At 35.1% G+C, this 23,668-nt stretch overlaps 3 protein-coding genes and 1 non-coding gene across 4 annotated transcripts; 1 reads left to right on the top strand and 3 right to left on the bottom strand.

Annotated features, from left to right (window-relative positions):
• Positions 1–184: 184 nt before the first annotated feature.
• Positions 185–5,180, bottom strand: LOC105110365 (probable inactive receptor-like protein kinase At3g56050). The gene is made up of 9 exons (XM_011005389.1): positions 4,822–5,180; positions 4,572–4,710; positions 3,683–3,754; positions 3,461–3,604; positions 3,243–3,368; positions 2,135–2,715; positions 1,731–1,921; positions 1,516–1,648; positions 185–1,065 (listed from the first exon to the last, which is right to left on the bottom strand). The coding sequence occupies exons 1-9, from the start codon at positions 4,934–4,936 to the stop codon at positions 467–469; spliced, it is 2,100 nt and encodes a 699-aa protein (XP_011003691.1). The 5' UTR covers positions 4,937–5,180; the 3' UTR covers positions 185–466.
• A 7,157-nt stretch (positions 5,181–12,337) lies between these two features.
• LOC105111445 (nodulation-signaling pathway 2 protein-like) lies at positions 12,338–13,785 on the bottom strand. Its single transcript, XM_011006800.1, has one exon. The coding sequence runs from the start codon at positions 13,730–13,732 to the stop codon at positions 12,338–12,340; it is 1,395 nt and encodes a 464-aa protein (XP_011005102.1). The 5' UTR covers positions 13,733–13,785.
• Positions 13,786–15,605: 1,820 nt separating this feature from the next.
• On the bottom strand, positions 15,606–15,691 carry TRNAM-CAU (transfer RNA methionine (anticodon CAU)). Its single transcript is given in 2 exon segments — positions 15,606–15,641; positions 15,654–15,691. It is a non-coding gene; the product is annotated as a tRNA-Met (tRNA).
• A 3,663-nt stretch (positions 15,692–19,354) lies between these two features.
• Positions 19,355–21,482, top strand: LOC105110347 (Glutaredoxin family protein). Its single transcript, XM_011005365.1, has one exon. It carries the CDS (start codon positions 19,836–19,838, stop codon positions 20,577–20,579), a length of 744 nt encoding a protein of 247 aa, XP_011003667.1. The 5' UTR covers positions 19,355–19,835; the 3' UTR covers positions 20,580–21,482.
• Positions 21,483–23,668: the final 2,186 nt, after the last annotated feature.

The raw sequence follows: 23,668 nt of genomic DNA, 5'->3' as shown, positions 1-23,668 counted from the left end.
ACTAAAAGGAATTGGGTTGTGTTTTCATTGAGAGATCCTGGGGGCTGAGATTGCTTTGAGCTCCCCACCACCCCCTAACAAGAAACGCATAGTGTCATAAAGAAAGATTAAGTGTTTGAAGAATACAGCGGTGGACGTTGACTCAAATCTTTTCATCCTGGTGTACTTGAAACTGGTAATATTGAAAAAAAAAGAGCATTTATTTATCTTGCAAGTATACTTCAGATACTTGAATTTTATACAGCCAACTTTTGGCAGTGGCAAAAGAACAAAGCAATGGACAGACCAGAGGTCTCCCTTCCTCAGTTATATACAAACATCTTACTCTACGTTACATTAGATACAAGCATTACCTACCCTATAAACAACTGCTTCTGAGAGATCAGCAAGAGAATCAGGGAAAACAATAGTTAAAAGGAACATGAAAAGAACACTAAAATCCATATTTCAGACTTAAGTTAACTTCTCAACTTCCTTCTGTAGACATAATTTCAAGTTCAGCCCACCAAAGGGGTGATAATTTTGGTGTTGCACCATCAGGTTCCATTGCTGTGATCTCTTTTAACTTAGCAGCAATCTCTTTCATCGTCGGTCTCTGTTTCGCATCAGGATGGATGCAATTTCTTATTACTTCGGACAGTTTCTCGAGCTCATTCTCTTGGAAAGATTTTAGAGTTGGATCCACTATTTCTCTTAAGGATCGCTCTCCTCTCAGATAGTCTGATGCCCAGTCGGCAAGAGAGCCATTGTCCACTGCATATGGGATCCTGCCAGTTATCATTTCAAACAAAATTACCCCAAAACTGTAAATATTGCCCTCTGGATCTGATGATTGGGATTCTAAAAGCTCCATGGATGCTGATCCAATCTTTGCTGCTGTTGCATCATTCCCAAAACTGAAATCTGATATTTTAGCTGCATAGTCTTCAGTCAGATATATGGTCGATGACTGCAGGTTTTTATGGGCTATAGGTGGAGTTAGTTGATGCATGTATTCGAGGCAATATGCCATGCCCATTGCTATTCGTAATCTCATTCCCCAGTCCAAGTGTTCAGCCTCTTTTACTACAAGAAATCAAGAATTCAATAGTGATCTATACCATAAAACAGTTATATAGGTTCAGTCACTGCAATTTCAACGACTTATAAAGGGTATGGTGTATTATGCGGTCTACTTAATGAAGTAGATCAGCTGCCTGTATAGAGTTGCAGAAAAATATAAGGATACGAATATGATTTGCAGTTCCGAGAGGGTACCAAATGGATAGGAAAAATCCAATTCTTCTTTTGAGATGCATATTTCAGCTCTATGAAAGAAAAAAAATATTCAACACTAACGTTCATAGATTGAACAAGAGCCGGTATTGATTTTTTCTTCACAGATATGATGAGCGCAGTCCTATAAAATGCCATATTAATTTGACGATCCAGCAGAATGTAACTACAATCACTTGACCAATTCATATGGGAATGGAGCACGTATCAGAAAGGGCATTAAAAAAATAATGTACTTACTATGCAGATGTTCAAAGAGAGTTCCATTTGGAGCATATTCAAAAACCATCATTCTTGTGAAAGGCTCATTTTCTTCACAAAATCCAATAAGGTTCACAAAATTCTTGTGGTTCATTTTTGACAATGTGTCAATCTGAAAAAATTAGCAAACGTGGCATTTAGGGGCGCGGGCCATATTAAATGGATGAAGCTTAGCAAATTTCAATTTCGAGTACCTTCTTTCTGAATTGTGCTTCTAAATTCTTCAACCAGTCTTCATGAGATCTTACTGCAGTAGACATCACAGCAATTTCAACGCCACTTGATAGTGTCCCCTTGTATGCCGTGCCATTTGAAAAGGAGCCGATTATGTTACTGAAATCTTCACAAGCAGCTTCAAGTTCTGATCTCTTGAGTTTTGGCACACCTGAAAGACACATTACCAAAAGTGAGGAAAGACAACATCGAATCAAAATCTATGCTTGTATATTAGTGGGAGCAATAGATGATAGAGGAGTTCTTAAGGAGCAATGTTAATCCAGAAATTTTATGCCTCTATGCTTGGAGGTTTCAGGTTGTTGTGTGTGTGCACAGGGTGTGCGGGCACACATGCGAGATCCATATGAAAAGGAAGATTGACCTGTTACAAATGCGTTTTGTAGCTGCCCACTTAGGCCTGTGGCCCAAGGTCTGACAGTGACTACCTTGCTGCTTCTGAAGAAGAAAATGCCACTGGCTGAAATCAAAGCGAACATAGAGCCAGCAATAACACCAGCAATGAGAGCAGTGTGATGTTTCGACTTTGATTGTCCCAAATGATTTGGACTTGGAGCAGGGACCATTGACATCCAATCACGCTGTGGTGGTACAATAAAGACACTAGGTGGATTTTCTGGAGCAGGTGAAGCTGGAGTTGGTGCGATCATGGGTGAGGGGGAAGGGGGGAAAGGAAAAGTGGAGGAGTATTCTGCTGGAGAAAATGACGGGGACTCTGAAGGAGATGGTGATGGGGAAAATGACGGTGATGGTGATAAAAATGGTGAGTCTGAGGGTGCCAGTGATGGTGATAATTGAGATCCTTGAGGAAATAAAGACGGTGAAGGCGATGCTTCAGAACCACTTTGATGTGCTTTATGACGATTGTTTGCTATGGGTGGATTTGGAGCAGCTGCCACCTGCAGCAGCATCCGATGAACTGTATTTCCAGAATGAACAATGTTCCTAACAAATAAAAGAGGTGCTGTCAGGAAGCTGGTGGGAAATTAGTTTAAGTTGAGAACTGAAAGCACTTAACCATGTTAGCATAACCCAATCAAGGAGTAGATTTCATGACAAAAATAGCCGACGCCATGCAAAATTTTAAGGCACGAAAAGTTGCTTCATGTTTTGCCTCACATACACCAGGAGGTCCTCTGTTTGCATTTGCGAATTTGGGGGATGGCAGAATAAATCAAAAGCTGAGTTTTAAATTGTGATTGTGAGTTTATTTGATCTGGAATCAAAAGCTGAGTTTTAAATTGTGATTGTGAGTTTATTCGATCTGGATTTTGTGGCCATAGCATTCTCCTATGAGTTGATTTTAGCTTTTCCTTCTTTTTCTTCAAGTTATTATTTCCAAAGTCGTGAACCATAACCACCTCCCCTCTCACGAGTCACCCCCTACTCTCCAACTTCTTCTGCTTTGACATCTCTAAAGTGGCTGCACCAAAGATCGATTTGTAGGAATAACATTAAAAGTACTTGCTTACCAAGTAAAATCTCTGCAGCAACAAGAAGCTCGTAACTGATTTTCAACTGCCTGAACTTCAGAAAGCACCATAAGCTCATTTAGTTCAGGAGATACGCTATCAAGAAACTTGTTATTGTCAAGCAAGCTGCAATAAGAATCAGAGATCATTTAGTCAAACCACCCAAGCTTAAGAGGAAAATACTGGAGAATATAATCAGCTACAATGAATTAACGTACAGGGTAGTCAGTGATAGATTATTTGCAAAGTTCGAAGGAAATGGTCCACTGAAGTTATTATATCCCAAGTCCAACGCCTCCAGCTCCTTCAATTCTCCAATCTCTCTAGGAATGTTTCCGTAGAAAGAATTGTTGCGTAGATTACTGTATGGAAAATGTGAATTAGATAAACTCTGTAAAATGGTTTCCAAAAATCAAATCCAGGCTATGGTTTAAGCTTACATTGATTTTAAGTAAGCTAGCCTTCCAAGTTGAGGTGTCAGTGTTCCTCCAAGACAGAGATTTGTCAGATGCCTACAAGTTGAACACTTATGACTTTAAGAAAATAAAATAAATAAATAAATAAAATCTTTTGTTGCAACTAAAAAGATAAATAACGGAATGTTTGATACATGCTAGAAGATGATAGATAAACTAAATGATTACATCAAATAATCATCGGATAAAACAGGAAACATATAACATATGAACAAGTGAAAAGGAAAAATAAAGATGACATGATAAAATAGCAAAAAGAAGGAAAAAAATGCTGGGATTGCTCCATTGAGGCCCACATTATTATGAACTATCTACCATAGGGACATCACACATGCTGCATTATATAGTTTGTCATCTGATCACTTCTAAGGGCTGCTTAGATTCTGCACCGACAAGTACAAAGGCCGGCAACAACATACACTGTTTATTCCTTCACTTTAAGTCCATCTAAAATTTAAATTGAATATGAAAGCTCAAGTTTGGATCTTGATCTAATAAAAGTCAACAAGTGACTTCAGAGTTGATTAACGTTAATGTTTTTCACAAGCATTTCACATTTCCAGTAATATTCACATTATATTCTAGCTTACAAAAAGCTTTTGCAAACTTTCTAATCAACAGAGACAGAGAAAGAAATCTGTACTAATAATAATCTACCATCTCTAAACACATTGGATCTTTGATCTAACTAAATGGGCTATCCCAGATCACAGATTTAATTAACTGAGAGGCACAAAAGATAAAGATAAACTCCTGTAGAAGAAGAATGTTTGATTACTTACTATTTGACGACCACTTGTTATTATTATTATTATTTTTTTATCCAACAGAAACAAGAGGATGAATGACTTACAAGATCACAACTTTGCCATCAGAGCATTCGACACCGAACCAAGAACAAGGATCAATATCTCCATCTTTCTCATTCCAATTCGATAAAACTCCAAAAGGGTCTCTCTCCACTCTCTCTCTAAATCTCAACAAAGCCAAACCTGCACCATTTTCAAACACTTCACGTTACAATATAAAGGAATTCCAACTTAGTAAGGACATGCAAAACAAAATCTCCCAACCATATGAAAATAAAACATAGCATAACTCACCCTCAGTGTTTAGAGACCAGCAAAAGCTAAAACTTTGATGAAATAACAACAGAACGAGCATCAAAACCTCCATGCGAAGCTTCACCCGGTTCAATCTCCACCATCCACCCGTCATTAAGACAGTCAACAGCTTCTAAAAATAATTCTTGGTTACAAATGTGTCAAAAACCCACTTGGGAGATAAAGAAGACAAATATATATAGATAGACAGACAGACGGATGGAGAGAGAGAGAGAGGAGAGCTTGATGGAGTCTTGGCTTGGTAAGTGCGAGCTAGCTAATTTAGAAGAGAAGAGAAGAAAGCGCGTGCGTATCGGTGATCATACGTGTTTTCAATTAAGATGTCAATTGAGGCCGAAACATTTATAAACGAACGAATTCGGGCTATGCCCCGTTTTAAAAATAAACTTTAAAAAATAAAAAAATATATATTCTTTTAGTATATATGTAAATAAAAAACTATAAAAAAATAACATTTTGACTACTTTAAACAGGCTACGAGAGAATAAAAAATGTGTCTGCGGCGATTCAGAAACACTGGATTTTGTTTGTCTTGTTGCTGATAGGATTGCCTTCGAGTTTGGACTACGTCTTCCCTTCTCCCCAAACAAATGGATACCAGCGCCGTCCTCTAAGCTCTAAACACCCCTCCACAACCACGTGCCTGTCACGTGACGTATAGCAGTGATTTCTCATCTGCCCGTATAATTTACCTTTTTATTTACTATAATATAAGTAGATAAAAATTCGGATTTTTGACAGATGAACGATCGATTCTATATATTAGCACAGGATTCTCCATGATAAATAAACTGGTCAGAGCATCCCCATTTGATTGATTGAGCGATTCCAAGCGCTGCGGTTGCATGTGTCCGTGGACATTGCTGAGCACATTCCTCAGTTTATATTTGATTAATTTCAAGAATCTGGATATATTATCTGTTTATCATGTGAATTTGTCAATGGTAAGGCATCATTCTTTATTTCTTATACATCGTTTCTACGCTCAGTTTTGCGAGAGCGTAGGGCAGGAAATTATTGAGTTGGTGTCTTGCCTAGAATAATATTTTTTAAAGAAAGAAATTTTTGGTTATTTATTTATTTATTGGAAATTAATTTAACGTTGGTACTTAGGTCTCAGCCTAGAGGTATTATCTACCATAAATACTTTTGGTTGAAATGCTTATATCTATAGATTTTAGGAACTAATTAAAGGTATTGCCTTTAATTTGTCTAAATAATTCCATGTACCTATTTCTATAGTATTTTGGATAGCACACATTAAATCCCAAAAGAATGTTAAAAATGCTAATTCCCAAAATAAATATTTTATAACATGGTAAGTCTATTTCTATATCCATTCTTCGTACCCTAAATGTCCATCGATCTTTGTAATCAAAAGAAAACAATGATATGGTTTTGAAACAAGAGTCTCGCCCTATTTATATCTGATATTTAGCATCATCTCCAGATATATATAGAATTTTGGTCATGGCATGGAGGTTTGGCGGGTGTTTTTCTAGTACAAAAAATAAACACGATAATTTTATTAAGCGGGTGCGTGGTTAGTTTATCTGTACTCTCAATTTCTTTCAAAAAGAAAAGGGTAAATTGTTTTATTTATAATTTAAGTAGAGTTGAATAATGATAAATGAGCTGATTTTATAAACTACAACATAGAAAGATCATGTATCACGTTCAATCAGTAATTCTAGCTTCATCTCAAATTAACTTAATGAAATGTTATCACCCTTGATCGAGTGGCCAAATCTAAAGCTTGTGGCACATTCAACTTTGAGTGTGTGTTTTTGTGATTAAAAAAATATTTTTGAAAAATTTTAAATTTTTTTATTCAATATATATATATATTGCGATTAAAAAATATCTGCTGTGTAAATTAAAGAGTTCCTCTTAAATCCTGAATTAGTTCAGGTCCGGCAAGCACAAGGCAGCTCACTTGAAAAAAAAAACAATGCAATGTGCATAAAAAACCACGTAGTCTGCACTTGTGCGTATATCCAGCTGTGTGGGTGCGTGTATCTGTGCACAGTTTCATACACTTCAATCATTCAGCCATATATGTTGAGTAGAGATGTTGATAATTGTGTGATGACAAATTAATGATTGTCTCATAGTATTTTTACATGTTTGCCAAGTGGACCAGCTTCAGTTTGATCACTTATGTTTGCAGTAGTGTACACCCAGGAATCCAGACATAAAGAAAAGAAAAGGCCGAGGAGAGAGTGAGTTACAAGATACATTCACCTATAATATTGTATACTGCATCCATGAAGCATGATCTAAATGATGAGACTATATATATATCAAAAGGTAGCATATCATGGGGAATCATGGCTTCGAAGATAAGCACTGAAGTTGGGGGATCGAGGAATATGATATAGATTCTTCGAACTGGTTGAAAAGGATTTATGATCTTCATTGGGCATGATTTATCTTGAGTTGCATAGCGGCCATTAATTATGTATGGAGAGTGGAAACCTTCTTCTTGCAGGTTCTGTAATATCAATTATGAGACCTGACAGAATTCTTTTACATTATTTATTTAAATCTGCTCTTGCAAGATACAGCGACCCTTCTGATGCATTGCGAAAACTTAATTTTCTGGTTTCTACGTATAATCCATTTGAAAATGTTTTGGGAAGATAGAGACCCTAAGTACTAAGATCGAATTACCCATCCTTTAAATGCTATAGGTATTTGATCAGTGTTAGGAGTGTTGGAATTTTCAACGAGATAATTATTTATTTAAAATTAAATATATTAACATAATATTTAATATAATTTAATAAATTATCTGTATTTATAAAAAAAATTAATATTATTAAAGATGAAAAAAATAAGCAAGATTATATCCACTTAACTCTACTTTTATTGTTCTTATACATACTGCTATATAAAGAAGCAAGATTATTGTTCTTGGTAACCAATCTTTTTTTTCTTATGTTTTTTTTTTACACTCTTTAACTTTTTTATTTTATTTTCTAAGATATATTTTTATTTATATACATAAATAGTGAAATAATTTAGCCATAAATTATAACACTAATGGTAATAACATATGAATTACATTATTTTATTAATGATTAATGTAATTTATTTAATGATACTCTTTTTTCAGAGTAAATTATAAATGTTTTTTCCATGATTGCTGCACATAACAATTCTAACAAGGAGAGGGGATCTTTCTATCGTTTTGTCTGAGATGGAAATGGCTAATATTGGTGCTTGACTATAAAAAATTATTTTAAAGTATTTTTTTTCTTGGAAGTAGTAAATTGTGATGTTTATTTTTATATTTTTAAAGTATTTTTAAAAAAAATTAAATTTTTTTATTTTTTATTTTAAATCATTATTTTTTATTTTTTAGATATTTTGATGTGTTGATGTTAACAATAACTTTTAAAAATTAAAAAATATTATTTTGATATAACTGCAAACAACAAATACTTTAAAACACAGTATAAATTGAGTATATAAAATTAAATTAGGTATATAAAATTAAAGTTCATTGGAATGGTGAATTAGCGGTGTAAAAACTAAAAGGTCGGCAGACGCGACAAGAAAAATTGATAGTCCAACTACTTAACAATGACACTTAAATTTGTTTATCTACATGTGCTTGGATCATTATGACCTGTGGCAATCAATAAAATTGTGCATCATGTGGTTTTGTATTCTAACTAGTTAGCTACTACATACACATTCATGGTGGTATTAGAGGCTGGACCCAGGATCGCACCACCGCAAGGGCACAAGGCTGGCCAGGGCTGGACCACGTACGTACGATTACTTGCTCCTGAGTTTTTATGAGTGTTGTTTACGGGTAGAGTCATCATGCTCATGACGTGGATTGGGGGCACGAAATCCTGTTTCCTGTCTAAAATGACAGGGTAACCTCCGGGAGCGATAAGAAAACGCCGTACGAGCTTTTCAAGCAGAGACATTGAATCTTTTTTTTTTTTTTTTGAACTTTTCAGCATTTTCTATTTTCGATAAAGAAAACGTAAATCTTTGGTCTTTAGCAAGGTTCTGAGAGGCTACTCCAGGGATGTAGAACTAGTCTTCATGCTGGCTTGATTGGACTCAAATTTTCAAATACATTAACCAGATTAAAAAGATACGGCGAGTCAAGTAAGACAGAACCACCACATCTGGCAATGCCTAGCCCTAGCCCATGCCGTGTTGAGAAGAAGCTATTTATAGCACATAACGCGTTCACGAAAGAGAGGGAAGATAGATTGGATCGTGGATGCAGATTGGATCGTGGATGCTTTCCCGATTATAATTAACATGAGCATTTCCAGGTGCATCGTTGCAAAGGTTCACGGGTTGAGAAGCTTGTCAAGGCCCCATATAATAAACTAATATGTGTGTGTGTGTGTGTGTAGACAGACATTTGAGTATTTGACTCTGAGAATGGAAAATAAGACTGGATATGTCGCCACCATCTTGGAGGGTGGACCCAACAGAGCTTTGCTAAAATTCAAGAAAAAAAATTACTTAAAATTGATTTTTTATATTGTTTTGATGTAGGATGTGAAAAATAAATTTTAAAAAATAAAAAATATTATTTTAATATATTTAAAAAAAAACTTTTAAAAAAACCATATTAATAATCCAAGACACCCCTACTGAAACCTCGGGTATATTTATAATTCTTTCTCAACAATCAACGAAAGGACTAATCTATCCGTGCTTTCGACAGGGCAACAAGAAACGGGCCCGAAATACTGGGCATCTTTTGCTAGGAATTATGGGCTAAGATATTCTAGCCCAAGAAAATGGGTATTCTCTTTGGACTGAGGTCTAACAGCTTTTTTTGGATCCAATTGTTTTAAGAATTGAATGAATTGATTTTTAAGTAACAGATTCTTGAATTGATTTGATTTAGTGACAGAATTCTTTTGTTTTGAATAAAATTTTGAAGTGATGGAATTTTTAAAAATTCTGAAATTGGAAAATTACTAATAGATACTATTTTTTTTTTTTATCATTTTACCATATTATCATTCATACACGTATAAAAACCATCATTTCTTCTAACATAAGAATCAGTAGCATAGCTAGAAAGGTAGGATTTTTATGAGATTTCCCTGAAACGGATCAATTTTTTTTTTTTTTCTTGCATGGAGGTCCATCTCTGAACTTGCCTTGCTTCAGTGTCTAGCTACTGTCTTGAATCGTGTGATCAAAACTAGCTAATGGGTTCAGCCCACGTTAATATTAATACCACATGTATTTTGATTACTCCTGTTTCTATATTTTAAAAATATTTTAAAATAATTTTAAAAAAATTACTTGTTTAATTTTTTTTTCAAATTATTTTAATGTATTAATTATTAAAGAATCAATTCAATAAAATAATTTAAGTTTGTAAATAAAATTTCAAGATATAATTTATATTATTTTTTAACACAATTTTTTAAACGGAATTTTTTTAAACTTGAAATTTATATAGATTGATACTACCTTGTATTTAGTTTTTATAAAATAAATAAAAATAATAAAATTTAAATTTATAATTACTTGGTCACCAAAACTTAGATATCATATTAAAAAATAAATTCAATTCAATTCAATAGTTTAAATTTTTAAATAATTTTTTAAGATATGATTTATATTATTTTTTAATATTAATATTAAAAATAATATTTAAAAAATAAAAAATTATTTTTAAATAAAAATTACTAAAATAATCTACAAGTAACTCTAACAAAACAAAAAGAAAAAACAGGACTGCCATTTCCTTTTCCATGTGAGAGCGAGAGCGAGAGAGAGGGAGGGGGAGAGAGGGAGGGGGAGAGAGGGAGGGCAGATCAGTAACAGCAACAATTTTTAAGGATAGATGAGGTAATATATGTGGTAACGTTAAAATAAAAGCCAAGTTCGAGTCAATCACAGCTCATCAGCTGCAATTTCAATGCGTGAATTCCGTTAAAGACTTTTTAAAAAGTCGAATTCAATTATTCTGATAAGATATCTTTCCAAACATGCATGGGATTTGAATAAAATTGAAATGAATATTGATTTTCAAACAGCCTGTAAGGCTTCTGGCCTCAGTTCTGGCTCTTGCTGTCGTTCCTCCCAGATGCAGACATGGCCTATAGTAAGGTTCCTAAAGCATCAAATTCAACTCATTGTTTCATCACGAATAATCACATTCGCAAGAGTCCATGACGGCGGGGAAAAGGACGTGCTTACAGTACAGATGTTGACGTTTGTATTCCATTATTACAAGTTGCTGTTGGGGTCCTCTTCTTATGCTTGGCAGCTTCTCTAAACTGAATGCTTCCGCTCATTCTAATCAGGCGTGATCAGGTGAAGCTGAGCTCATCTTCAAAGAAATTCCCCGCAAGAACCGTTAGAATATGAGCTTCATAAACAGGCCAAAAACAGAAGCAGCGCAGTTGCATGATTGTTTCCACAGTTGATCTTTCTCTTTTAATAATTCAAAGAGTTTTGGATAACATTATCTGAGGTAAAGGAACAAACTTGAGAAACAGTATTTGCCAATTACAAGTAAACAGTACCTGAGAAGCACGCGTATAGAATATAATTGCTTAAAAGCCACGTGGTTACAATTATTTTTTAAATAATTTTTTATGTTAAAATATATATTAATAATATTTTTTTATTTTTTAAAAATTATTTTTGATATCAGTATATCAAAATAATTTAAAAATATTAAAAATATATTAATTTAAAGTTAATAAAAAAATAAAAAAAAATTAAATTTTTTCAAAAACTCTTTTAAAACACATAAACAAAGGTGTATTGAGGCTATTTAATTTATAGCCTTATTGGCTATTATATTCATGACCCACGCGTTGCCATGTTTATATATATATATATATATAAAGAATTAAATATTGATATATTAAGAAAATGAACATTCAAATTCAGTGATTAGATATATTCTTTAGTGACCAATTTGTATTATAAAAAGAATTCTTTACATGTTAAAAGCTTTGTCTAACGATAATATTTGTGTAACTAATTTGATTTTAAATCAAATATTAACACCAATTTATTAACTTTTATATTATCAATTTAAAAAACTCAAAATAAGACTAGAATGAAGAAAAGTGTCCAAAAGCTGTGTAAAAAAGAAGAATATATCAAATAAAAAAACTTGGGGAAATGCTGTGGTGTTTTTATGCTGCACAAACGGGCCCATATAAAGTCGTGTACAATAGCTCATGCATGTTGTCATTGCAATGCTGCAACCGATTAATAACACCAGGAAATTTCACCACAAATTCTGCTGAAACAACCTCATACCACGAACTTTGTTTTTCTGTTTGGCTAAGAAAAAGATAGCCGACGCCATCATCACTGATTAATCAATTGAAATAAACGATGAAGAATTCGATTCATGTCAATTTTGTTTTATACATGGTGAATAGAATTATAAAATTCTGTGAGCAGATGATGAATATTTGATTCCTTTACAGTGTCCTCTGGGTAAGTATGTACTTCGTTTTGTGTCCTCCATTTATGTCCAGCTTGAAACCTTCACCAGAGGAACTTCCATGTAGCTCAGTACCATTTGGTTCTCCTTCACTCCTTCGATGTTCACACAGTAGAAGCTTTCTGTTTCTCTGATCAATTCCCTGGCCTCTAGAAGATTATCTTTTCTCATTTCCCAGGCCACCAACCCTACCTCTGAGAGTGCCCTGCTTTCTTTAGCAATATCATCCCACATTTGCAAGCCAAAAGAAGAAGAAACATAAGGTCTCAAAAACACGCATTCCATGGCTATTCTTGCTTCTCTTAGATGGTCAGGGAAATGACAGTCCATTGATTCTATCAAGGCCATGAACTGAACCAGCTGCCCTGCAAAAACAGAGCCGTATCCTTTCTGCTCCTTCATTTCCATGCCCCAACCAATCCCATCTGCAATAGTTATAGTTCCCCTAGTACCACTACCACAATCAGTATTGAGGGTGATCGAATCTTTGGCTAACCTTAGAAACTCCCCAAGACTCCTGGCACTCCTCCCTTTCCCCATGTGAGGGAGACCCACCGTGCAATTGAAGGCTAACCATTCCCCTCTTCCACCTCTTTTCTTTGTCTTCTTCATCTCACTAACCAAACCCTCCATGTCCATCTCCTCCACTTTCAATCTCAAACCAAATGTTTGTGCGTGTTCATATAAGCGCAATTTCGTCTCCTCAAACCTCCTCGAGGAACCAAAACCAATGCAATCCTCTTCCTCCTCCCATTTTATTGCAGTCAATCTCACCATTCTTTTGCCTCGCCTCGCAAGTGTTTCGATCAGTGGAGGCCATTGCACACCCTGACCAATGTCAAAGTCAACTATGTGCACTATGTCAGCTTCTTCAGGGATGGCTTCTAGTATTACAGAATTGGCAGTAAAATGAGCAAACCTCCCGTAGGGAAATATCTGATAGAATGCTTTAAAGGCAGCCTCATAATTCTTGCTTGCTTCTTGCCATAGAAAGTCCACTTCCCCTTCCCGTGCTTGAATCAAATAATAAGCAAGTCGCTCCAGGGTTGAACCAATAGGGCATGCCATCTCTTTTAACCGACTCATAATTTTTTCAGCTAACTCTTTCATCTCCATCTCCGCGGCCTCTCCATAAGCCTTGAGCAGATGGAGAATCATCAATTGGCTATCAAATTCCATGCCCATACCGGGCAGAACCAAGGATGTTTGAGTCGTCAGTGTGTCTATAGATGTCTCCATCGATGGTGGAGAGACAAGCAGGCTCCCTACATCATCTCCAGGAAAGTTTTGCAGAGCACCACTGTTCTCACTCGCCAACCAATCATTTATATCCTCAATTTCTCTTACCATCAGTAGATCATCAAAAGTAATATTAGACTCCGGAATTAGGGAATATTTCTGTTCCTCTGGATGGGACATGGTGACAGGCAAATCATCAACATGGGGGGGGAAACCTAGAGAAACTGGAGAAATTGGGATAGGAGAGGAGATATCAGAGAAACCTTCAAAAGATACGCATAAAGAAGAGTCCTCGGGATAGCTGCCTAATTGATCTGTGTTTCGAAAAAATAGGCCTACTTCTTCTATTGGAGTGTACGTACTTTGCCATGAATAACAAGGAAGATATTCAACTACCATATTTTTTTATCTTATTAACTCAATGCAAAGGCCATCGAGTATTTATAGGCTCGATGATGCTCAACCTAGAAAATGTCGAGATGGCACATCATGAGGAGTAAATTATCAATTAGTCTCTCTAGTCTCAAGAAATAATTTAATTAGTCCTCTTCATTTCAAAAATTAATTATCAGTCCCTTGGCCATTACTAACCTTGCTTAATTTAATATTAATTCATCTCAAAAAATGTTTTCTTTTTCTCATCAATCATTCAATGATATCTATTTTTTCCTTTTTAACAATTTAAAACGTAATTAAAATAAATTGAAAAAAACATAAAACAGACAAAAATGACTAAATATTAGTTTTTGAAACAAGGGGCTAATTAATTCGTTTCTCAATATTATAATAGCTAATTTATGATTAACTCGAGGATTAAAAGAGTGATAACATTTTCTTTTGAGATTCCAGGCGTCATTATTATCACACGTAGCCTCTTCTAGTTCATAATAGTTCCTGTTTCAATCATGATAATCATTCAAGTTTGCATCAAAATATTCCCCTCGAAGCAAATGACTTTAGAATGATCCAACTGCAAAATTCCATCTTGATAGCATACTTTAATCCAGCAAGTCACTTTAGATAGATGCATAAAATAACAATTTTGGCCCTTTAACATAAAAAATTCATTAAAAAAACTTTGGCCTGGCACATGGTTCTTTGTCAACGCACCTGAAGTCGTGGAGAGGTTTAAAGCGAAAGGAGAAAGGTTAAAATAGCAGTAATGATAATATGCAATTAGCTATAGATCTATCAGGTCTCTATCTAAAGATTTTTACGAGGGAAGGTGTCGAGTTAAGCTCCAAAATATCCTACACTGCAAAGAAATTCTTATATTACTTCATACTTGAGTTTCTAATTATTATTTTTCCCTTTTAATTGCCTCTGTTAACGTAGATTTTTGTTCTATTCTGCGGAAAAACAAACGGTAACTTAAAGTATTATTGTTGTAATAAGAAGGTGTTTCTAACAACTTACATTTCTGTTTTCAGGTATTTTTAAAAATTATTTTTTATTTGAAAAAACATTAAATGAATTTTTTTAATATTTTAAGATGATTTTAATGCATTGATGTTAAAAATAAGATAAAAAATCTTAAAAAAATATTTTAATATATTTTTAAGTTTGTTTTTTTTTTAAAAAAAAAAATTCCACTGTGAGCTTAAACACCCCCAGGATCCGAAGCCATTTTTTGTGAAGAAAACTCTGCTCGCAACGATACAAAGTAGAGGTCCAATTGGAGTATATGATGTCTATCAGAGAAGAGAATATTTCCATGTGTAGAATGCTAAAAAAAGACTCAACGAAAATGGTCATATCGTTACCATCCACATCCACATCCATGTCAATTCAACGCAGGAACATCCTTCTTACAGGTAAATAATTAGGAAGAGAGCTGGTAATAACAGAAGGCCTGCGTGATAAAATATTGTTTTCCATATTCCAGCTTACTGAATATTATATTTTGTCCTGTTTACATGCATATGGACAAATGCATCTCAAATCCATGGGCTCATGGATGAAAAGCCGAATTATGGAGTTTTAATACCGGATATAAATAAGAGCAGTTGTCTGTTGTTGTCTTTTTTTTTTTAAAAAAAAAAAAAACATTTCATGGGGTGAGAGAGGCTCGAACTCTCGACCTCAGGATAACTCTTTTAGCTATGAGACCTACGCGCTAGCCAACTGCGCCACCACCCCATCTTGTGACGTTTGTCCCTTTCAAGTTAATGTAAATTATTTTTCTCTCAGCCTATTAAATTCATTATATTCCAACAAAAAAATAAAAATAAGTACTGCTAGTTTATTACATTGGGTTGCTTCTTGTCTTCCCACCGCACAATGGACACTGCACAGGCCTGAATGGGAATTTCGGCTGGAGCAATGCCATGCCATTTTCTCAAAAAAAAAATTATGGTGATAGAAGAATAATTAATAATATTTTATTAGTTATTATTTGAATTTTCTTTGAAAAAAACACAAAAAAAAATATGATTTATAAAAAAAAAATATTTCTATTTAATATTTCTATAATTTCCTTGTATTTATTTTTTCATTCTAAGCGAGTCCATAAAATAATTATGTTATAAATTATTTACCAAACATCATAAAATTTGTTGATTTTGCCTATTAATTCTCACATAATTCTCACCCGCGTGAATTTAAATTCTTGAAAATTTATCTCTAGCATTACTTTGTATGTGACTGCACGGGTTCAAATAGATAAGGAAAAAAGAGATGTAAAAGAAGTTTCAATTAAGCTTGTGGGCTTAGTTTAATTTTTTTGGGTTTAGTTTGATCATAGTCAATACTTAGCCTAGCATGAGATTTGGTTTGATGAAATAAAACTTGACTCAGTTAAGCCCATTTTGAACTTAATTTAATCATAGTCAGATCTAGCTCAACACATAGTTTGATTTGATCCAATCAAACAAAACCCACTTGAACCTATGTTTGGCTCGGTCGGATTTTTTTATGTACTTAGTTTAATCAAATAACTCAATCTTCTCTTTCTCTTTTCGCTCTTATTTTTTCCTCTTTCTAGTTTATTATTATTTACATCAATTATCCGTACATCAAGGAGAATATGATATTGTATATACTAAACTTTCATTGGCGTTTCACTTGCATCACTTATATGTGTGTGTGTGTATTCTAATACACATTACAAAATTATAGCACTCTTTTTAACTTGAAATCTAAATTTTAGTCCCAACAATGAGCATTCATTTTCTTGTTTAATTTAAAAGTTTTAAATCTAGGCAACATGATGTAAAATCTTCGTTCAAACATGAGAGAATCTCAATCCAGTTTTTTAATGTCATGGTGAAATTGCAACTCTCTTCACAAAGTTTGAGCGTACGTGGGCTAGGCCTCTTCAATGTTGTGTTTGTCAGTTCATGCTTATGCAGCAATCTCCAATAACAATAGCTAACCGAAACTGGATGGGTCGTTTGAACTCAATTTAACTAAAGCTAAATAAATTTATCGGCAATAGGCCCAAGCGAAATTCAACCAGTAAGACGACAGGTCTCCTGAAGTGTCATGCCTAGACATTGATGTGTTTCATGTCTCATGGAGTGGCATGATTTATAATTTGGACAACAATTTTGCAAATCAAACGAGGTGAAGAGAATATATCTTCTGAGATTTCTTATAGAGATGAGGTGATATGCCCTTCCAATGTCAACATCTGCCCATGACACTCAAGGAACAGAGCAAACCACGCCAGTCCTGTTCTTGTCAGAACTAATTTGGCACCAGACTCCATTTCCCAGCATGTGATGAGATGTTTATAAGGTCAAAGAAACATGGCCCTGTGCTGATCATATGCCGATGAGCTGGTTTTCACTCCCTGGATATCTGTCAAGGATCGAGCTCAAATCTAATCATCCATGGACATTCACACTCTTCCCATTTAATTATTCTCTCTTCCACCAACAGTCAGAACAAGTACACCATGCTGCACGCGAGAATATGTTAGAGTGACTGGTGTCCAGATAAATTCTGGATACGTTGCCGTACTTGGATGGTATGTTTTGGGGACGTCAGCAAGATCTAGGATCCCGAACCAACCCTTTTGCCAGCTTCGATGCAGCGCTATCACATCTCCAATTGGGAAACCAGAAAAAAAAAAAAAGACATTTTGTTTTTTCAATGATTATTTTACACGTTACAGGAAGTATAAAGATAAACAAAATGTTAAAATATTATTTTTTTATTATAATAATATGTTTTAATTTATATATATATTTTAATTATTCACGTGTTATAACTCTAAAAAATTCATGTAATTAACTTGATAAAATCATCTGATTGCTTCATGTTGTGTTTTTTTTTTTTTTAATTTTATCTAGTTAATTAAACATTATTTAAATTATTTTTAAGTTTATCAGTTGATGGAGCTATTTTAAATTATCAAAATAATTATATATTAAATGTATTAAAATATAATTTGCTATTCTAAAAATCATATTGTCAATTTATTTCTTCTATAAATACCATTTCTCGTGCACAATGGAGAAGGAATCACAAATCATTCTGGATATTGGGATGTACAGACGAAGAAGAAGAAGAAGCATCCACACCGCTCGAGGTATTCTATGTTGTGTCAAGCACAGCTGTTTCAGGTACCCACTTTCCTCTCTGCCACAATGTGAAGCTTTTCAGAATCCACCCACACCCACAACGCTTTTATCCCTATCCTTTTAGCTTTTGGCAAACAGCCTTCCAACACGCCTCGTCTCGACAACAGTAAATTTTCATGACATTTGAATAGGATTGAAGGTGTCGGTTAGGTTATATTTTAAAGTGTTTTTTATATTAAAATATATTAAAATAATATTTTTTATTTTTTAAAATATTATTTTTAAGATTAGTATATTAAAATGATTTAATATATATGTATATAAATTAAATTATTTTTAATAAAAATAATTTACAAATTTTTTAAAACATAATTTACACTGGATTTTTCAAATAGCTTCTCCACTTATCAGCAATGAATTGGTCGTCCTGGCAAGTGCATGTGCAGGTGTTTACAGGTGAAAGGTGATGCAGATTTAGACCATGGATGCTAATAAAGGGATCATCTGTGGAATGCCTTGAGACTAGTATGCAGTGATGGTTTTGTTCAAAGTATTTTTATTTAAAAATATATTAAAATAATATTTTTTTCTATTGGTATATTAAAATGATTTTAAAATAAAAAATATTTTTTAAAAAAATAATATTATAAAAAACACTGTTGAACCCGCTTCCACATACCCTATTAAAAGATAAATAATCATCCATGCCATTTAAAATGAAGTTAAGATAATTCAAGGAGGCTGGTGTACTGAAAAAAATCTAGCTTTAGCACTTCTGACTGGGTTACAGTGGATTTTAATTGTTATTTTTTGTATTATATTAGTGTTTTTTTTAAAGTATAAAAATAATAATATTTTTATTTTTTAAAAAATATTTTTAATATTAGTATATGAAAACGATGTGAAAATAAAAAAATTAAATTCATTTTTAAAAATATTTTGGAAAAAAAACAAGACAAAACAGGGAATTCACCTGATACAAAATGTGGCTGATGCTCTCTCACTATGAAAATATGAGTTGATGTTTTATTTTTTCATTTCCCTTTACTGGCACTCTAATTTACCATGATCACTTCATAGCAAATTTAGACAGTAAATAAGTGTCACATTGATGTCATTGGTACAAACATTTCTTACAAGTTACAGCAAATATTACAGACAACAGGGAAGCAGCAAGATGTCCAATCAGCTCCCTACTAGCTAACCTCCTCGTTAGAGAGGCCAATTGACTCGAGTTTTAACCAGGCCCAGACGAAACAGAAAGGAAAAAGGACTCTCAATCTCTAATCAATGATTATTACAGTATTACCCTAGAATAAGAAGAAGAGAAAAGTATGCTGTCTATATCAACAAACGAGGACATTTCACCTATAATTAGGCTCAATCATTCCATCCCCTAACCTACACCTCTAAACAGGCATCCCCTTAAACCCTCCATTAAAAGACCAAAGCCAAATACAGCACAAAACTTTTATTTATCCTTCTCAACAACCTTAACCCACCCGCCTACCTCTATCTCTCCCCTCCTTCCCTCCTCTCGCTCTCTCTCTCTCCAACCCTCATCACCAGCTTTTGCAGCTCTTCCTTCTGTCCCAAAAACACACCTTCAATTTAAGCAAAGCCTGAGAAACCAAATTTTTTTTTTAAAACCCCCGAAACTAAACAAAAACAAGAAAACCCATTTTATTTGTTTCTATTTTTCTCAAATCTACCAGGACCCAGAAAGAATAGAGTAAATTTCAGATCTCCACCGCTCGATGTGGCGGCCGCGTGCTAAATCGACGGTTAAGATTCGCGACACCCCGTCTTCTCCTTTCTCTTTCTCCACTTTCAAAGATATCCAAAATCTTTGCATTGAGGATCATCCCTCCAGTCCCATAAAAAAATCCTCCTCCATTTTCCACCGGGTCCGGCTCGCTAACACCTTCCTCCGCTCCCTCTCATTGTCCTTATCCGAACCAGAACACAATGCCACTCTAGCTCATAACAAAACGACAACACCACCGCTCCAAGAACAACCTCTTATCACAATCCCGGGTGCCGACAAACGAATTGTCGTCTACTACACAAGCCTGCGTGTGGTTCGTTCAACATTTGAAGACTGCAAGACCGTGCAATCTATCCTACGTGGATTCCGCGTTTTAATCGATGAACGAGATCTCTCAATGGACTCGAGTTTTTTAAACGAGTTAAATCAGTTCTTTTCCGGCGGTGGTAATTGTGGTCGGAAGCTGACATTGCCACGTGTCTTTATCGGAGGGAGATACATGGGTGGGGCCGAAGAAATCAGACAGTTAAACGAATCAGGTGAGCTCAAGAAATTTATAGAAGGATTGCCTGTTGTGGATTCTGGTGTTTGTGACGTGTGTGGTGGTTATAGGTTTATTTTATGCGGTCATTGTAGTGGGAGTCATAAGTTGTATATAGAGAAAGCTGGGTTTAACTCCTGTACGGCTTGTAATGAGAATGGTTTGATCAGGTGCCCTTCTTGTGCTGTCTAATTTTTATTTTTATTTTTTCAAATTAGAAGGTTTGTCGTTATTTTTCCTGGGCTAATCTTAGTTTATAGGGTTTCTTTTCTTTTTCTTTTTCGGTTTTTGGTATTATGAGATAAGTTTTTTTTTATCTTGTAATGTAATAACCTTAAAATCAAAGTTAGGAAGCTAAGGTTATATTATCGTTATAAATTAAGACCACTTCTTTCTTTCTTTGTTTTGAAATTATGATTAATGCGTAGGCAATTTTAGTTATAGGAAAGATATGCATGTCATTAACTATTTTGCAGTTTGGAGGTCCTTTTCACATTTTGGAGCCTTGGTGAGAGTTTACTGCTGGAAGTGCAGTGACTGCAATCATGTGTTAATGTCAAGGAGACTTGTTGATTTTAGGAAGGGGATATGATGACTGATGGGGGTGGTTATGTCTTGTCTGTTTCTTTTGGGTTTGAGCCATGTTTGATGCTGACTCTTTTTTCTCCTTTTCTTTTTCCTTGGAGATTAGGAATTTCACTTTCCTTTGGAATCTGATCAAGTGTCTCGTGTATTTGTCCTCGTTTTGGCTCACAGCAATGGGTCCTCTCCTTTTTGAAAATTATTGGGAGTTAGAAAAGTATTGCTGGATGAACAAAATTCATCTTTTAGTTGACTGTTCAGTGAATATTTATACAGATAACGTTTTGAGTTTGAAAAAGAAATAGAGACTATCTTATCTCCTAAATAACTAACACTCCCCTCCTCTCTAGCTTAGGGTGTCTTCTTGTCACTCGGAGCTTGCTTCTTACATCAAGAAATCTGGTTAGGTGCTTTGTAAAGATACCTGTCAACTGATCTTTGCTGGACAGAAACTAAACTTTTAGCTTTCTTTGGGCAACCTATTCTCTTATCGAATGGAAATCGATTTCGATATGATTTGTTGTAGCTTTTGAATATGTGTTCAATAAGCTGTTAGAGATGTATAGAATCCTGTTGATCAGTGCCAGGGATCCTCCACACCTCTAACAGGAATGATATTATTGCAATGTGAAATAATTTGGTGTGATATTTGATCGTTTTGATTTGGGATGCCTGCATTATTATTGGATAATGTGGCTCAGCATTTTCATTTGATCGTTTTGATTTGGGATGCCTGCATTATTATTGGATAATGTGGCTCAGCATTTTCATATGTTGCTTCATTTTATGTTTGGATTTTAAGATCAGGGTAATCGGGGAGGTGGCTTTTTCACTGAGAGTATCTTCCTGCAGCCATTCACACCCAAATTTGTGTGTTTATGGAAATTTCTTTTTCACAGCCTTTCAAAATTCAGATGCAAACTCTGAATAGGAGTATATGGTGAAGAACAAACTCACTTGTAACTCAAGATTTCAAGACACACGCTTCATTTTATACCAGCACGTCAAATTAACTCGAAACATCTGGTATAGCCTTGGACAGAAGCAATAGAGGCTGTCAAAAACTACAATTCCTTGGCAATTTCTTGTTTCTCTAAACAAGTAATAAAGGAAATTACAGATTACAAGTAGCCAACTAGGCGGGAAACTGAACTAATTTCCTACAAGAGGAACTCTTACCAGTATTGTCTGCATCCACCAACCCATTTCATACCCATAAGATGTAGTTACGCAACTAAAACCGGCACTGGTATGAGAAATTAAGAATAATTCTTCTTCTTCAGCATGTCTAATTCTCCATCTCCACATGCGATGGAGACCTATCGCATTTAAGAACTTACATCTCATTAATTGTTCAATTTATCTAAAGCATGACTCTACCATTCTTGATTCTCCTTCCTTAAATTTAGTGGCGTGAGCCGGTCTAGAATGGTCATGGGTAGGAGAGGCGGTTTAGTTGAAGAGGTGAAAATTTGTCTGGAATGATTCTAGGTCTTGGAGAGACTATTAGCTTTTATTGATGGAGAAATCACAAGAAATTCATTAATAGAGCAACAAAGAATGTTTCTTTGTTTCGTTTTACTTGTTTTCTGATAAGGTTGCACGTCGAGGTCTTTTTTGAAGTTGCAGTACCACTACGTGTATAGTTGAGACGTGAGCCTAACTAGCATAAGAGTCTGGTCAAAAAACACCTAAACTGGGTTGAGCCGCATCAAGTTAAATAAGTTGACTGGCTTCATGATCGACGCTCCTAGGAGGCTTGGATTCTTCGGCACACCAACAACGCAAGTTCCCCGCCTCTGGTGGATGACTCTTCCATGTTTAAATTAGCCAAATATTTGTTAGCGTAGAAGTTGTAAAGAATGTCAAACTATGTAACTTTTATCAACGAGGGTATATTCCTTTTTCTTTTTTTCTACGATTCTCTCTCCATTCCCCTCAAACTTCGCATCCATTTGTGCCCCCCACCCACTTGTGTCATGCCGCCCCTTATTATGGAGGGAAGGGCTCAAGTGAAAAGGGTTCCTCCCTCTCTCAGGATCAAGTTCATCATCATTAATCCAGCTATTCCAGGTCTTTCTGTCAGTATATGCAGGCATATGACAGAAGTTGTTGACATTCATGCACTGGGGCAAAATCCCTTTCAAGTTAGATGGCTTGAGATGCCTGCGTAAGGAGGTCCCAAGCCTACAGGACAGGGCCTCTTGGCTCGTAATTTTGAATGGTCCGAGTTAGGATTTGAGACCCATAGTCCACATAATGTTGTGTGTGTGTAAATTGGGGGCCTGTAAGGTCCAGCCCCGTCAAGCAGTGCTAGTGATGTTTTTGCTGATTTTCTCGCGGGTTTTCCGAATTCGAGGAAGTTGTGCGTGCTCTGTTGATCTATCCAAGGTTCTGAGAATATTAGGACTCCTACTTCTGAGCCTAGCTGACTCCCAAGAAGCCAACAAACAAAGAAACAAAGTGCTGCTCGCATGATAAATCGGGCAGAGGCGAACTGTCTTCGCATGAATGAAACGACGATCGTCAGGAATTCCTGGAGAAGGGGTACGATATGCAGCGGCACCTCCACTGCCTCGCCACTGCAACTCATAAAACTCGGGCTATTTAAGTCATTTCAATTTACCTCTTTAAAAGTAAACTAAGAACAAGAACATCAGTCGGCAAACCCCCCCCCCCCCCCCATCCGTCTTGACACC

The sequence above is a fragment of the Populus euphratica genome, unplaced genomic scaffold (genome assembly GCF_000495115.2).
Source record: "Populus euphratica unplaced genomic scaffold, PopEup_1.0 scaffold3.1, whole genome shotgun sequence".
NCBI classification, from domain to species: Eukaryota; Viridiplantae; Streptophyta; class Magnoliopsida; order Malpighiales; family Salicaceae; genus Populus; species Populus euphratica.
The sequence above is the reverse complement of the archived record's forward strand: the minus strand, read 5'-3'. Positions and strand labels throughout refer to the sequence as shown.